This window comes from Rattus norvegicus, chromosome 17 (assembly GCF_021556685.1).
Source record: "Rattus norvegicus strain SHRSP/BbbUtx chromosome 17, alternate assembly SHRSP_T2T, whole genome shotgun sequence".
Lineage (NCBI taxonomy): Eukaryota > Metazoa > Chordata > Mammalia > Rodentia > Muridae > Rattus > Rattus norvegicus.
The window spans coordinates 74,077,568-74,093,986 of NC_141550.1; the positions used below are offsets into that span (position 1 = coordinate 74,077,568).

At 44.7% G+C, this 16,419-nt stretch overlaps 1 protein-coding gene across 10 annotated transcripts in view; it reads right to left on the reverse strand.

The window, feature by feature from the left end:
- Positions 1–16,419, reverse strand: part of Prkcq (protein kinase C, theta) — a 132,268-nt gene that overhangs the window by 26,895 nt on the left and 88,954 nt on the right. For 7 of the 10 annotated variants that reach the window (XR_015641010.1, XR_015641007.1, NM_001276721.1 and 4 more), the window contains 1 exon segment: positions 456–547. Coding sequence is in view for 6 of the 10 variants with exons in the window: in NM_001276721.1 (NP_001263650.1) it covers positions 456–547 (92 nt within the window). In the remaining 4 variants the exon portion in view is untranslated. 10 annotated transcript variants of the gene reach the window in all.

A 16,419-nucleotide genomic window follows, 5' to 3' on the forward strand; every position in this document is an offset into this window, starting at 1 on the left:
CACACACACACACACACACACATGCACAGGCGCACAGAGACACACACATAAATACATATAAACACACACACACAGAGACACACATAGACATACACACAGAGAGACACACATAGACATACACACAGACATGCACACACACACACAGACACACACAGAGACATACACACAGACATGCACAGACGCACAGAGACACACACATAGATACACATAAATACACACACAAGATACACAGAGACATACACAGGCACACACAGATATAGACAGCCAGACACAGCCAGACAGAGACACATACACACACACACACACACACACAGAGAGAGAGAGAGAGAGAGAGAGAGAGAGAGAGAGAGAGAGAGATTAAAAGTAAATAAAAAGGACCATCTGAGAAAAACGACCTGTAGGTGTGTATAAAGCAAAGAACACAGAATGTCCCAAATCCCAAGTAGGACTCTTACGTGGCTCTGGAAAGATCAAATTTGTGGCAACTTTGGATGTGGTACATTAAGTCTCCTCCATTGAGATACTCCATCACGAAAAAGAGATTTTCCTAAGGGAAAAACAACCAACACCAATTTTTAGCACAGAAAGAAAGGAAGGAAAGAAAAGAAAGTTGACTTTGTAAAGGGATTAGATAATTTTGGAGGAAACAATTCTACCATAAAATTACTCATGAAAAGACTGTCAAAATACTTGAACTGTATTTTTGGACCCCAGGATATGTGGGGAATCCCGGGGGGAGAATGGGTAACACACTAAGTGCCTTGTGTGCTGTGATCCAGCTGATGGGTTGGATTTTACTGGTAATCGATGGACAGTGTGGAGCCCTTAGCAGATGCTCGAATAGACCATGCATAGGATGGTGTCTGCTTCTCTTCGTCCAGGAGGGGGGCCCTCCATGTTATATGACGCTCAACCAACAACCACTGTGTATATCGTAAGGGTGATAGCCCAAGTCTTCCATTAAAGAGTCCTCAGCCTTGTCATCCATTTTGCATATTACCCTCATATCCATACGTCACTCTTGCCAAAGGTGGCCATAGTTTTTGAGCACGTAGCTCCTAGTGTAGGATACTCTGCCCCACATTAGAAATATACAATGCTCACAAGAAGTAATCAACAGAAAGCCTGGGTAATTCTCAGGTCATGGGTGACAGTATCAAATATCAGCGGTCTCATATTCCTACCAGTTCACGTTCCACCAACAATGTGACACACCATTTCTTCAAGAAAAATAGTCACAGTTCTCTGAACGCCCTGAATGCTTAAGAGTTTTTAAGAGTCACAGAGTTACTAACCCATGAAGTGTGGAGACAGTGAGTTTTGTGCACGAATTTGCACTTAACCACATCTGAGTGACTTTTTAAAACACGGAATTAACTTTATGTCTGGAGTTGAGGCTAATCAGGGGTGTTAAGGCAGACAAGGTAATGGTTCAAAGTGTTCTGGCCTCGTGGTGACATTCAGTTCCTACCAGCTGCACCGAAGCCACATTTCCCAGAACAAGAAAAGCTAAATATCATGGCAATTAACTCGATAATTCAAGTAAAGCTAAGCATCTACCTGCTTCTTCCAAAGTTGACACAGATGTAATTTCTAGATTTAACTATCTGAGCTACAGCACACACACACACACACACACACACACACACACACACACTACAAACACATACACACACATAAACACACATACTACACACACTACACACACACCACACATACATTACACACGCACACTACACACACACTACACACACACTACACACACATTACATACACACACTACAGACACGATACATACACTACACACACACACTACATTCTACACACACACTATACACTACACACACTATACACTACACACACACACTACACACTACACATACACTACACACTACACATACACTACACACACACTATATACTACACACACTATACACTACACACACTATACAGTACACACACACACTATACACACACACACACCACACACACTAACATACATACTACACACACTACACACACACTACACACATTACACACACACTACACACACACTGCATACACATCACACACACATTACACACACATTACACACACATGTTACACACACACTGCACACACATATCTTTTTGTGCACAAGCCAGAATTGTCAGCCGAATCACTGGAATTTAGCCCTGACATTTCATGACTTACGAGTGGCCATTGCTCTCATCTGGAGGCTCCCGTATTCAGCTGGTTCTATTCCCCCCCCCACCCCCATGATTAATATTTGAACAACTTCCAATCTTTACCAGGAGAGTTCACTCAAAACTCTACTGGCCTTGAATATGCCACAACACTGACATCTTCCTTTCATATGGATGACTAAAATTACCTGATGGGGGATATGGCTCAGTTGGTAAAGTCCTTGCCTTACAAGCACACTGACCTCAGTTCAAATGCCAGCACCCATGTAAAAGATCCAGCCATGGTGGTATGTATGTGTGGTACCAATACCGAGGAAGTGGAGACGTGGATTGCTGGGCTTTCTTGGTCAGCCAGTCTAGCTTATTTGCTGAGCCCCAGGTCCTAGTGACAGACCTGTCTCAAAAAGCAAGGTGGACAGAGCCTCAGGGATGACACAGGGGGCTGACTCCTGGCCTCATTTATGCGTCCGTATACTCACACATACACACCCACCACACATAAAAGCAATCAGTAAGACCATCGGTAAAAATACAGAGACGGTTCATTCACATTCGTAAGGCTTTTCGCCTGCCTCAGTATTTTATAAGCATGTACCTTTCTCACTCTCTGATTGGCTTACTAAAGAGTTGCTGGCCAATGGCAGGAAAAGAAAGGCAGGACTTCTGGTCTGTGGGAGGGTCTCTGGGAGAAGAAGCAGAGGCGGGAAAATTTTCCTGTGGGATGTGGACGTGGTTGGGCATACTGGGTCTGAGAGAGAAGTAAAGAACTAACCACATGGTGGGTTGTGAGCTAGGATCATTATGCGAGGTGAGCTAGCTGGGAGGTAGTTTAAGCTGAGGCTTAAGCAATAATAAAAATTAGTCTCTGTGTCATTATTTACACTGCTGGTGGGTGCAGAAAGTCCGGCTATACCACCTCACAGACTCCACATATTATTCTTTTTTTTTTTTTTTGTGTGTGGTTCTTTTTTTCGGAGCTGGGGACCGAACCCAGGGCCTTGCACTTCCTAGGCAAGCACTCTACCACTGAGCTAAATCCCCAACCCCCACATATTATTCTTATGTCAGGGGCTCTGTGAAAGTTGGGGGTCTAAAGGAGCGCCTATCACTGTCTTGGATCACTCAACCCGGCTCAGTCTGGACTTGTCCAGTTAGCAGGGCTTTCTGTAGCAACCCTGAAGGTCATCTGGACCTGACTTGTCTTGAGCAAACTCTGTTTTGTTTCTCTAGTCTATCTCTGTGTCTTTTCTTTTTTGACATCGAGTTTTGAATGGTGGTTGAACCTGGCCTTGACAGCCTACTATAAGCAATCGTGAGCTTCCCCAGCACCACCAGATCCCTGGAGAACCAGATCTGAGTAAGGATCAGCCAAATCAGTTCAGTCAAGGCCTCTGGGCTATGTGCTTCTTGTCGCTGGTTTTTGAGTTTGTGCTAGTACTCAGAAGACAGAACTTTGGATCCCAGCATAGCGACACATACCTGTAATTTCAGCACTTGGGAGGCTGAGGCAGGGGATCCCAGAAAACAGCTTGGATTACAGAGTGAATTCAAAGCCGGTAAGAACTACATTAGAACTAACTACATGTAGGGGTCTGGAGAGATGGCTCAGCCGTTAAGAACACAGACTGCCCTTCCAGGGGTCCTGAGTTCAAACCCCAGCAAACACATGGTGGCTCACAACCACCTGTAATGAGATCTGATGCCTTCTTCTGGTGTGTCTACTGTGTACTTATATATAATAAATAAATAAATAAATCTTAAAAAAAAAAAGAACTACATGTGGTTTGGAGTTCAGGGATCCCATTTTTGAGCATAGATAGCTCTAAAAAGGTTAATCCCATGACTGACATATACATAAAAAGAACTTTCATCAGTGGCCAGGGCGGGAGGGCTCAGACAGTGAGTTCTAGCTGTCCTGACCCCTTCAGAGTTGCTGTGAATTCTGCCAGCGGGAGAAGCGCAGACTGAGGTAGATAGAGTGATCCAGGAGGAAGAGGCTCAGGGTAACTGACAGAACATGGGTTTTGTCATGCCTTAGAGCTGATTTCCAAATCACCCCTCTTTACAGGGGGGAGTTCGCTAACCTCTCTCGGGCTTCATTTCCCTTCTGAAATCAGGGCCGCTGACCCTTGTGCCTCCCAGCACTGTTGTGAGTGTGAAACGAGAGGGTTATTTGTAGAAAGCGAACTTGAAGCTAGCGCCTCAGATGCACCGAGGAAGCAGTAGCTGTAGTCACGGTAAGAGAATGGGTGAGATCAGGTAATACCAGGTAATACCAACAAGCAAACATAAAGAAATACTTTTTTTTTTTTTTAAGAAAGAATGAACAGCCCCGCCTCGGCTCTTGAAAGAAGGGGGAACTACCTAAAGACTATACATGGACTGACCCTGGACTCTGACCTCATAGGTAGCAATGAATATCCTAGTAAGAGCACCAGTGGAAGGGGAAGCCCTTGGTCCTGCTAAGGCTAAACCCCCAGTGAACGTGATTGTTGGGGGGAGGGCGGCAAGGGGGGAGGGGAACACCCATAAAGAAGGGGAGGGGGAGGGATTAGGGGGATGTTTGCCCGGAAACCGGGAAAGGGAATAACATTCGAAATGTAAATAAGAAATACTCAAGTTAATAAAATAAATAAATAAATAAATAAGTAAACTAGCCAAAAAAAAAAAAAAAAAAAAAAAAAAAAGAAAGAAGGGGGAAAACAGAACTGGATTTTCATCTCTAGGCTGTTCCCTTGGCTCTGCTCCCCAGCCACGAGAGAGAAACACAAAGGAGCTCCGTGAGACTGAATTGGGGCTGGGTCCACTTTACATGGCCCTTGCTATACCTTAGTACGAAGGGTCTTTCCCGGCGGGCAGGAGATGAAGTTGAAATGGGGTGGGGACTGAGATGCTGCAACTCTGCCCGGCCTTTAGCACTCATGAACGCTTGAGGTAGAACGCTAGGAGTTCTAATATCTGAGCTCAGGCCAGCCTGCTGCTACCCAATTATATGATGAAGCCCTACCAGCCCAGGGCTTCTGGGAGAACCTTGACTAAACACCACATAATTTTATATAATTTTTCCTTTCCTTGGGGAAAAAAATGAAGTTAGTAGAGAGTGTCCATTCAGCACATTGTACTAGGATCTACGCAACATGCATAGATAATCTGCATACGGTGGGCGGATCCAAGCTTGTAAACTCCCAGGCGATATGACTGCCCTCCCCCACAAAAAATAACAAACAAAAAACCCCCCAAGCATACTTGATGTGTAATTAAGGGAAGAGAGGAACCTTCTTTTGGGTGTCCAGCTAGCTTCCTTAAGGACCACCATGCTTCCGGAAAATGGGACAAAGGGCGGGGCTTCCTCTGTTCCAGCAGCTCTTGGGTATGTTGGCAGAGCTTGGCTATGGGTGGGATGCAGGTGTTTAGGGTCCCCGGAGTCCCAGAACGGGATGTTTACATGAATTCTTCCATGGGCTGGCAGGATGGGAGAGTAGAAAGGTTTTATGTGAGAATTATTAAGTGAGAGCTACCCCTTCCATGTTCGCAGCTCTGAGGTGGGAAAGGGGAGGGGCTTCGTGTTTCACTGAGGACCTCAGAGTCAGGGCTGCCCCAGCGTACGCCGGAGAGGAGCCTGTGGTTGAGTGGAACGATGTGGAGGGGTGAGGCTATGGCGAAATGTTAACAGCTCCATGCTGTCTTCCGAGGTTAAGTCCGAAATTCCGGGTGTGCTTCTAAACCTCGTATTGGTGTTGATCAATCAACGTTTAGAAGTTCTGGTATTGTAGGAGATTGGAGAAATTTAGGATTAACTCATCGTTTCTTTGAAACAGGTCTTACTCTTACTATGTGGTGCAGGCTGCCTTCCCACTCAGTATCTTCCTGTCACCGTTTCCGAGTGCTGGAATTACGGGGCTCGGCTACCTCACCACGCCCTTCCTTTTACTTTTAATTTATCTGACTACAAATTGTTATGTCCTACAAAGCAAGGCTTATTTCTCTTCTTTTGTAAATATATACCACAAAAGATCCCACAGAAAATCCTTTGTGTGTGTGTGCGTGCACGCGTGCACATGCAAGGAAGGAAGAGAGAGAAATGACTCCCCCCCCCCCCCCCCCCCGGAGCTGAGGACCGAACCCAGGACCTTGCGCTTGCTAGGCAAGCACTCTACCACTGAGCTAAATCCCCAATCCCCGAGAAATGGGTCTTTGCAAACCAGTAAGCTCATCTATCCTGCCCTGTTCTATTTCCGCTGTACACTTCCATTAGTAGAACTCACTGCCTTTGTAGATTTACTAGCGAGAGTCAGAAATAACCAGTCTGAATTTCTAGATGTTGGTTGGTACCTTGCAACGGGGGCTTGGGCTCAGTTGTGTTTACTGGCTTAATTGTCCCGTGGGGTCTTCTTGCGTTAACTAACCAATTATTTTCCTTTGCAATCAAAGTGCCACTCAAACTCCTTTCATGAATTTTAAAAGGGGTTTCCATGGTGCGTTTAGTCTCTGAGGAGAGGCAGTGCAGCTACATTCTGGCTGCCTTGTGGCCTGACCTTCAGTGGGTTCCTTACTCCTCTGGGATCCTCCGATCCCATGTCTATATAAAATGCGGACATTAATAATGCCAACTTTATAGGCAGCTATGAAGAGTAAATGAGCTCAAATACATTATGTGCCCAGAGCATGGAGTGATACCTCGTAAGCGCTCAATAAATGCCAGATGTCTTCATATCTATTATTACAGTTATTAAATGTAATCCTCACAGGTTCACACACTGAGGACGAATGTCCCAGGAACAGGTTGGATTCTCACCTAGAAGGTCAGTTATCTGACACAGGGGTTTGATGAGAAAATGTCCCCTGTGTTGACTATTTAAAATTATCAAATTATCACTGATATGCAACATTGAGTGTAGCACACTGTGTCATCTCAGCACTTACAAGGCTAGGTAACGAAGGCTACCATGACTTTAAGGCCTTCTACGACAATCCATGTCGGTATCAATGACGAAGATTCAGCATGAAGTTGACTCATTGATAAATCCACGGAGCGATTGGCATATCTGATGGAGACAGACTTGGTATGCCAGTAAGATGGGGTCTCTTGAAGCTCATCTAAGTCATTGAATGATCTTATTACATTGAAGGTGCTCAAGAGAAAATATGGCCCGACATAAAGTAGTAGAGTAATTGGTTGGACATAAAATGCCATCTTTGAAAAATATTTGGAGGGCTGGAGATGGGGTACAGTGTTCGCCTCTCACAAATGAAGCCCTGGGTTCAAGACAAGCAGGGAAGAAGCCAGATGTGTGTTGACAAACACTTAAGACCACAGCACTCTGGAGATGGAGACAGGAGAACCAGAAGTTCAAGTCATCCCAAGGGTCTGAGACAGCCTGGGCTACAGACGACTGTCACACACATAACACCTCGGTTTAAGATTGTTTCGCATCAAAGTAAGACAAATGCTACAGTCCTTTTAAAGGGAATTGGGAACTGAAAGTTCTAAAAGGATAAACATCCTTAAAATGCCAATCTATATTTACAGTACAAAGGACAGATGACAAAAGACCCGTTGAAGCGTTGATCTAACAAAAGCAATTGCATAAATACCACAGGTCTGTGTTACTTTCAGACATATTATTTAGAGAAGGTACAGGGCCTGGAACTGTGGGAAAAATATGAATATTCCAAACTCAAGTTGATTCTTAGAGGAGGCATGGGGCATTCTGGGAACTTTCTAGCAGCAGCCGAAAGGAGATTGGAACCATAGAAGCAAAAGCTGTTGGATGCACACGGGCTTGCTCACATCTTCCAAGTAAATAAACAATGAAAGAAACAGCCGAAGGAATAGTTGTCAAGCCCTTGGGATAAATGAGAATTTCACAGCACCAAAGAAAAAAGGCTGGCGATCTTATCAAAGCAAGAACAATTAACTTTGAAAATGCACGAGTAACTTGACAAGTGTCACGTTAACGACATCAGGAACGCCAACTCTTTCACCAGAAAAACAACGTGGCAACAAAAAGCAAATAATTATAGTTATTTTACCCCCCAGGTATCATTTTCCTTCAAAGGCTAGGAAGCTCAGATAATAAAATTTTTTGGGGGGGTTTTGTCTTTTTGTAAAATTTTGCTTACTTTCTGATAATTAAAAATTATAGAAGGGGGAGACACAAAGTTGGGAGGGAGATGTTTTGGGGAGATCTGGAGGTGGGAGGAATGGATGCATGCAATCAAGATGCGAAAAATCTAATGATGTAATCAAATTTACGTATAACATTTTCGATATCCAAAGAAGAAATGAAATCAGGACCTAAGCTCTGACTAAAATAAGATGTAAGTCGATAGCAGTCTTTTCAGAGTATCACAGGTTAAACACATGTGACGATGTTCTGCTTTCAAAATGGCGGACACCGGAGAATAGGAGGCATCTATCCAATGGGATGCAGCCATTGACAGCCAATGGACAGAGCTGTGGGCATTCCATTCAGAGAGCAGGCCAGCTACTATCCGCACCCCCCCACCCCCGGCAGCAAGTGAAACGGGCTGGCAGGTAGTTCATCCGGTATGGAGCTTGCATAGTGTGCACAAAGCCCTGGATTCCATTTCTAGTTTCCTATGAGCCAGCTGTTCGGGAATCTAAGCACTTGGGAGGTAAAGGCAGGAGGACTAGACGTTTCTCGGCCAATCTCAAGATCGAGGCCAGAGTTCGGGCTACTGAGACTCTAAAAAAACAAAACAAAATTAGACCAAACCAAACTATACAAATCCACAGAGAATTCTTAGCTGTGGCTGGCCCGGGAATCCTACATTTTCACTTCTACCATGGTTTTATACATTGCAGTGAAGAAATAAGCCAGAGTTCCGGCCGTCTAGCGCCCTGGTTTCTGTTGTTTGTTTTTCACATGCCAAGGAAGTCCTGCATATCTGTGATTAATTTCCCCATTATCCACTGTGACACCGGGCAAAACACTTTAGCCAAACTCTCGGAGCACGTAAGTTTACCATGAATTGACTTTAAAACTACCAAACTTGATAAAGCGACTGAGAATCTACCTGCTGAATCACAGTTTTGTGACATCAGAGACCGAGGCGGTGGGCACTGCCCGATAAACATTCAAGTGAGTCACCCTTTCTGCAACATTCTATCCTTGCACTTAAGGAAGAGAGGCTCATCGGTCAGGATCGGCCAGCGTTCAGTCTGGCCCAGCACAGGGACAAGGGTGTCATTTACACGTGATCTTTTATCGTTCCTTTCTTTGCTATAGAGATGTGATGATGACCAGAGCTTCCGACTCAACCAGAGGGTGTCTAGATTGAAGACAGCTTCAGATGAGGCAAGCCGGAGTGACAAGCCTGGGCCCTAACACTCTGCAATGTCAGATCTTGCTTTTAGATCGTGGACAGAATGACACCCTCTGGGGGTAAAGAAGACTTCTCCTCTTACTTCAAGTAATGATCTTGCTGTTCCTGTGATATTTTCCCCCCCAAATGTTTCAAACCTATCTACAAAGCACTATTCTCTTCCTTGTGCATTTGGAGGCAAGGAGGTGGCCCAAGGCCACCAAGCCATGTTAGAGACTTTTCCAAAGATAGTGTCTCCTGCCTTGAAGCTGTAACTGGAAGGGCAGTGCTGTGTGTTCTAAAATAGAAAGTGAAGCTCGTTTTCTTTTTTCATTTTACTTTTGTTTTTTATTATTATTCTCTCTCAGGGAAGAGAATTTTCCGAGGAACTATGCTGACAGTGTTGACGTAGCTCAGACCAGGTGTGTGAGTGTTCGTTTTTGAAAATTAGCATTTACCCATTACATGGTGGTGGTGGTGGTGAGGGGGATGGCATGCGTCATAGATGCTCTAACACTCCCAGTGACTGTCATTCAAATGCACCCCTGGGAAGGTCTCAGAACTGTGCTTGTAGGATTAAAACAGTTCTTGAGGTCTGTGTTTGTTGTTAACACTGTGTGTGTGTGTGTGTGTGTGTGTGTGTGTGTGTGTGTGTGCAATGCAATGCCTGTGGAGGCCAGAAGGGGGCGTCAGACTGCTTGGAACTGGAGTTACAGACAGTGGTTACCCACCATGTAAGCCATCAAATGCTGGCATTTGAACCTGTGTCTTCTGGAAAAGTAGCCAGCACTCTTAACCACTGAGCCATCTCTCCAGCCTTGTTAACACTTAAAGTACAATTTCAGACTTTAACATTGATGGGCCTTTCATTAATTAACGTTGCCTTAAATCATAGGAGACGCAAATGAGACCAGATCGTAATTCACTTTACTGTCTAATGAAAACTAGTTTATAAAAATTAAAAGCAAGCAAAGACCTCATGGTATGAGGTGCATCTTGTCAAACTACGTTTGGAGCCATGCCCAGCTGTTCGAAATGATTTAATGGACGACAGATCAAGGACATTGGAATGCTTAGCACATTATCATTTTTACCTGTGGACCAGGTATGGCACTAGGGCCCCATCCATGCTGGGCAAGCACTCTACCTCTAAGCTACAATGCTAACCCTTGCCTCATTTTTGTTTTGATACATGGTCTCATAAAGTTGCCTGGGCTGGCCTTGAACTCATGCTATAGCTCAGGCTGGCTTCGAACTTGCTGACTCTCCTGCTTTAGCCTCCTGAGTACTGAGGTGGAAAGGGCTGTGGTAGCATGCCTGTATTCATGATCTATTACAATCAAGGAACCTGGGTTTGGAAAGCAGGTCATGCCTAAGCTAGTAACTGAGTTAATGTCCAGAACCCACATTAAAAGAAAAAAGCCAGGGGCTGGGGATTTAGCTCAGTGGTAGAGCGCTTACCTAGGAAGCGCAAGGCCCTGGGTTCGGTCCCCAGCTCCGAAAAAAAGAACCAAAAAAAAAAAAAAAAAAAAAAAAAGAAAAAAGCCAAATGCAGTGAGCTGAAATTCCACAGTGAGATGAGAGGCAGAGACAGAATTCCTGGAAGCTCACATACGTATGTAGAACGTCAGAAGAGACGCTACTTCAGTAAGAGACAGGCAAGAGCTCACGTGTTCACTCTGGTATGTATGTGCCCCAGTAAAGAAAATGAAATAACATTTAAACAGGACTTCAATTTAAAAAATTAAAATCAAGGAAGCAGAGTATTATTTTTCCAAATCAGGTAGTTTTTTTTTTTGTATTTTATTTATATATTTATATTATAATATATATATATATTATTTTATTATATTTATATTTTTTTGTAATATGTATTTATTTATCTTATTGTGTGAGTACAGGGTACAGACACACCAGAAGAGGGCATCAGATCCTATTATAGATGGTTGTGAGCCACCATGTGGTTGCTGGGATTTGAACTCGGGACCTCTGGAAGAGCAGTCAGTGCTCTTAACCACTGAGCCATCTCTCCAGCCCAGGTAGAATGTTTTTTACTTTCTTTATTACTAATTGATATTTTAAAAAGCAAAGATTGGCAAAGCCTGGTAAGTCAGCCCCAGACAGTTTTCCAGACTTGCTTCTTTTGAGGAAAAATACAGAATTCACAGATCGCTGTTCCTTGAGAAGCATTTGTGATTTAATTTAGCAAAGGCTTTTGAAGGAGATCGGAGAGACGGAGTCTCAAAGTTCATGTTTAATTTATTCCAGTCGGTTTTTAATTCGCTTGTGGGTTGTGTGTGTAACGTTTTCCATTTATTCCTAATTAGTTTGTGAGTGAATTCTGCTGACTCATGACAACTGTTCTTGAAGATGGGTTTTTCTTATATTATTTTCTCATCTTTTTTTTTTAAAGGTTAATTTATAAGAACAAATTGTATGTGTATTGGTTTTTGCCTCCATGCATGCCTGTGTGCTGTGTATATGTCTCTCTCTCTCTCTCTCTCTCTCTCTCTCTCTCTCTCTCTCTCTCTCTCTCTCTCTCTCTCTCTGTGTGTGTGTGTGTGTGTGTGTGTGTGTACCCTTCCCAGCAGAGGCCAGAGGAGGTTGATGGATCCCCTGGAACTGGCGTTACAACAGACAGTTGTGAGTGCCATGTGCATTCTGGGAATGAAAACCCAGCTCTCTGGAAGAACATCCAGTACTCTTAACGGCTGTGCCCTCTCCAGCCCCAGTGTGTACATTGCACCAATAAATCAAGAAAAGTAGCTATCAACCTCTTCAGCGCCCCCTCCAGCCCCAGTGTGTACATTGCACCAATAAATCAAGAAAAGTAGCTATCAACCTCTTCAGCGCCCCCTCCAGCCCCAGTGTGTACATTGCAACAATAAATCATGAAAAGTGGGTATCAACCTCTTCACTCCTCTCCTTGTTTCTTCCTTCTCTGTTTCCTGCTTTCCCTCTCCCTTCCTTCCTGTTTCCGTTTTCTTTCCCTCCATACTTCCCTCCTTTTGGTATTCCTCCCTTCCTTCTCTTTATCTTTTCATTTCTCCCTTTCGGCTGTAGATGGCACCCGGGGCCTTGCGGGAAAGTGCTCTAATGTTCACCAACCCGGCTTGACACACAAGTTTAGGATGCAGTATCATACAAACCTGCACACGGTAAAGGGCATACAGAGAAGGGACTGCAGTTTTTAACCGGGTAGACTTCCATACAAGGCACAGAGTATACAGATATTAAGAAATAATACAGAAATTGAATAAAATGTAAATCAAATAACATGAAAACCACTTTTTATCTACGGCAGCCATGCCCCTCATCACGTATCTGTATTGTACTGCGGGGCGAAGGCTGCTGCCAGAGGTTGAAGGACGGATGACGTCATCTTGATCTAGTAACAAGGAAATTGATGTGGAAGGTTCTCGTAAGCTCCATCCAGGTTCAGGCTCTGACTCGGTGGAGTGCTTTGGGCCTCCCAGTCCTCTGCAGGGTTCTGTCCTGTAGAGTAGCTAGCTTCTACCCTGCTGCCCCTTTGCACACTAATGTTTCCTTAATTATACTGAGCAAAGAAGCAAGGGGACTTCAGAGCCCTGCCAATGAAAGGCAGGACTGAGGTGGACGTCTGCACCCAAACCCCGCAGCTCATGCTCTTTTCACAGAGGCCTACGCTTTCTTCCTTATCACGGTTTTACCCACCACACTCTCATGTGCGAATATGAAAAAGTGTGTGTGTGTCCAAATGTGTACACACACACACACACACACACACACACACACACACAGAGCATGCATGTACATACACTCAGAAAGCACTCATGAGAGAGAGATCAAGAGGGCGGAGGGAGAGCAAGAACGAGAGAGCCAGAGAGAGGGAGAGAGGGAGAGGGAGAGCGCATGTGCACAGGTTTGTGGGTGTGGAGGCCAGAGGTCATCCTTGGGTGTGGTTCCTCAGGACACGTACCCCCCTTATTTTCTGAGACAGGCTTTCAGGGGTCTGTACCTTCTTTATTTGGCTAAGATGGCTGGCCAAGATGTCCCGGGGGTCCCTTGTTCCACCTCCCCAGTGCTGAGATGCTAAGTACACATGCTACACGTGCCTTTTTAATTGTTACATGGGTCCTGGGGCTAGAACTCTGCATGTTGGTGTGGTAAGCATGCAATGCGGTGAGTCATCTCCCAGGCCAATGTTAAAAATCTTCAATGGTTTGATCCACAAGCCCCTACAAATAATAGCAGAGCCCGGACACCCACCATTGTTCTGATGTCAACAGCAGCGCTCTTTGGAGGGAGGTAGCAACCAAGTCAACTTCCTAGGGGAAACAATCCAACTGTTTAGGGCAGTAAAAGTGAATTCGGCTTATGTCTAGTTTTGCTGGAGTACATAGGCCACTGGACTTAGAGCACACCAGGCAAGCCTCTACCGCTAAGCTATACTGTTGGCCTTTTCCCTACCTTTTATATCGTGACAAGGTCTCACGAAGTTGCCCAGGCTGATCGTGCACTCACGCTATAGCCCAGGTTGGCTTTTAACTTGGTGATGCTACTGCTTCAGCTCCTGAGTGGCGAGACTGCAGGGTGCACTGCCAGGCCTGCATTAATGGCATGCTAAATCCAAGGATCCTGGTCAGGAGATAAGAGTGCTGTCTGGGCAAGCCTGGTGCCTGGGTCTGAAGAAAGGCTCTTCCTGCCATGTTTCCAGAGGCCAATGACTGGGTTCTGCTGCTTCTCCCATTCCCACGGGGCACTTACTCCGTTGTTGCCGTGTTTGATGGGGCAAGATCTGAATCATATATCAGGACATCTCACATGTTCAGGGGCCTGGGCATTTGGTGTAATGACAGCTTTCCTTCCTTCCTTCCTTCCTTCCTTCCTTCCTTCCTTCCTTCCTTCCTTCTTTTCTAAAAGCATTCAATTCCTTAAAATCCGATGGAACCAGCCCCATTGTTGTTTGATGTATATATTCCTGGCCACCTTTCCCACCATCTATGTTTTGTGGCAAGGAAAATGGCAGCATACTCACTTCTCTCTGGTCTTGTTAAAGTATCAGAACTGCAGAAAGTCTCAGAAATACTATTTTGTGGCATCTTGATGAGATTCTGGGTAGCGTCCTCATGAGAAAGGTAAACCTTTATACATGGAAATATATATGCCTTCCTTAGGGTACTTGGTACGTGTGATATGTATGCATCTAGAAGGTGCTTAATTAATCTCGAATGAATGAATTCACCCCTAGACGGCTGTTTGGAGGGTAATTAGCAGTTTGCTACAGGTATGTGTGCTGAAGAGTAAATTACTCCAAGTATGTATAACGCCATCCTTGCAAAACTTCAGGTCTCGGCTTTGATTTGATTCATTTAGTACAAATACATTCTTGAAGATAAAAATAAGATAAAGGGCCAAGGAAATACCCAAGTGGAGTTGAGTACTTGTGGTACAAGCGCAAGAACCTGAGTTTAAATCCCTAGCACCTATGTAGGAAGCCAGGCCAGTACTAGAGAGGTGGTGGTGGGCAGAGACAGGAGGATTGCTGGGGTTTGCCTAGCTCCAGACTCAGTGAGAGGCCCTGTTTCAAGGAAAGAGGACAGAGAATGACAGAGGACACCAAAGTTCTCCTCTGGCCTTCACATGTATGTATGAGCCTGTACGCATCTGCATACACATACACATGCATGTGCATAAACCATACACATGTGCATACGCTACACACACACACAAACACACCCACACACACATACATACACACACACAAACACACACAAACACACACACACAAACACACACACAAACACACACACACAAACACACACACACAAACACACACACACAAACACACACACACAAACACACACACAAACACACCCACACACACATACATACACACACACAAACACACACAAACACACACACACAAACACACACACACAAACACACACACAAACACACACACACAAACACACACACAAACACACACACACATCAAAAACTCCTCAGGAAAAAAACATTAGAGTTAAAGTGTGAGGGTAACATCCCTAGGGTACATAGCCATCTGGGATTCACCATGGGGGAGAGAGAAGAGTCTGTTGCTTTGATCTCAGGTACCTATGTCACCCAGACAAAGGTCAGTCTCTAATAGTAAAGTCCTAACTTTCCTAACATTCGAGTTATTAGGAATCTCACCCTGCTTCTTGCTGCATCAAACAAATTTACCTTCTCTTAGACCAGTGGTACTCAACCTGTGGGTCACAACCTTTTTGGGGGCGGGGGGTTAAAAACCCTTTCAATGGGGTTGCATATCATATATTCTGCATATTGGATATTTACATCGAGATTCACAACAGCGTCCCATTTCAGTTATGAAGTGGTAACAAAAATAATTTTATGGCTGGGGTTCACCACAACACGAAGGTCGCAGTGTTAGGAAGGTGGAGGGCCATTGCCTTAGATACTTTACCATTACCCCTTCAAGTTACCATCCCCCACAAAGCTTCTGAGCCCAACTTCCTGTTCTGTCTGCGTTTCAAAATGTAATGCCTAGGTTCTTCCTGATCTGCCAACTTCAGCTCTGTAGTCTGACTTCATATTACAAACTTGGAGCTGTTAATAGGTAAGTAGAGAGGCATTGGGCTTTGGGATTTTGAGGATGGATACCCCTCATGCCTGACTTTGGACCCCACTTCCTGTCTCCTCGGCAATGCTCCAAAGTGAAGCATCTCCTTAGGATGTAGACCTCTATGTGAACAGGTGGAGCTTGTGGCCTTTGTCCAGGTTCATTAAGGTAAAACTACTCCTTTCTGGACAAAGGAATGGGATCTAGGTTCTACCTCTGGCCCAGGGTGGAGACCTGACCTAAACTACTCAAAATAGCATGTAATAGCGTTTTTCTTTTTGAGAATTAATCAGGCAGGGT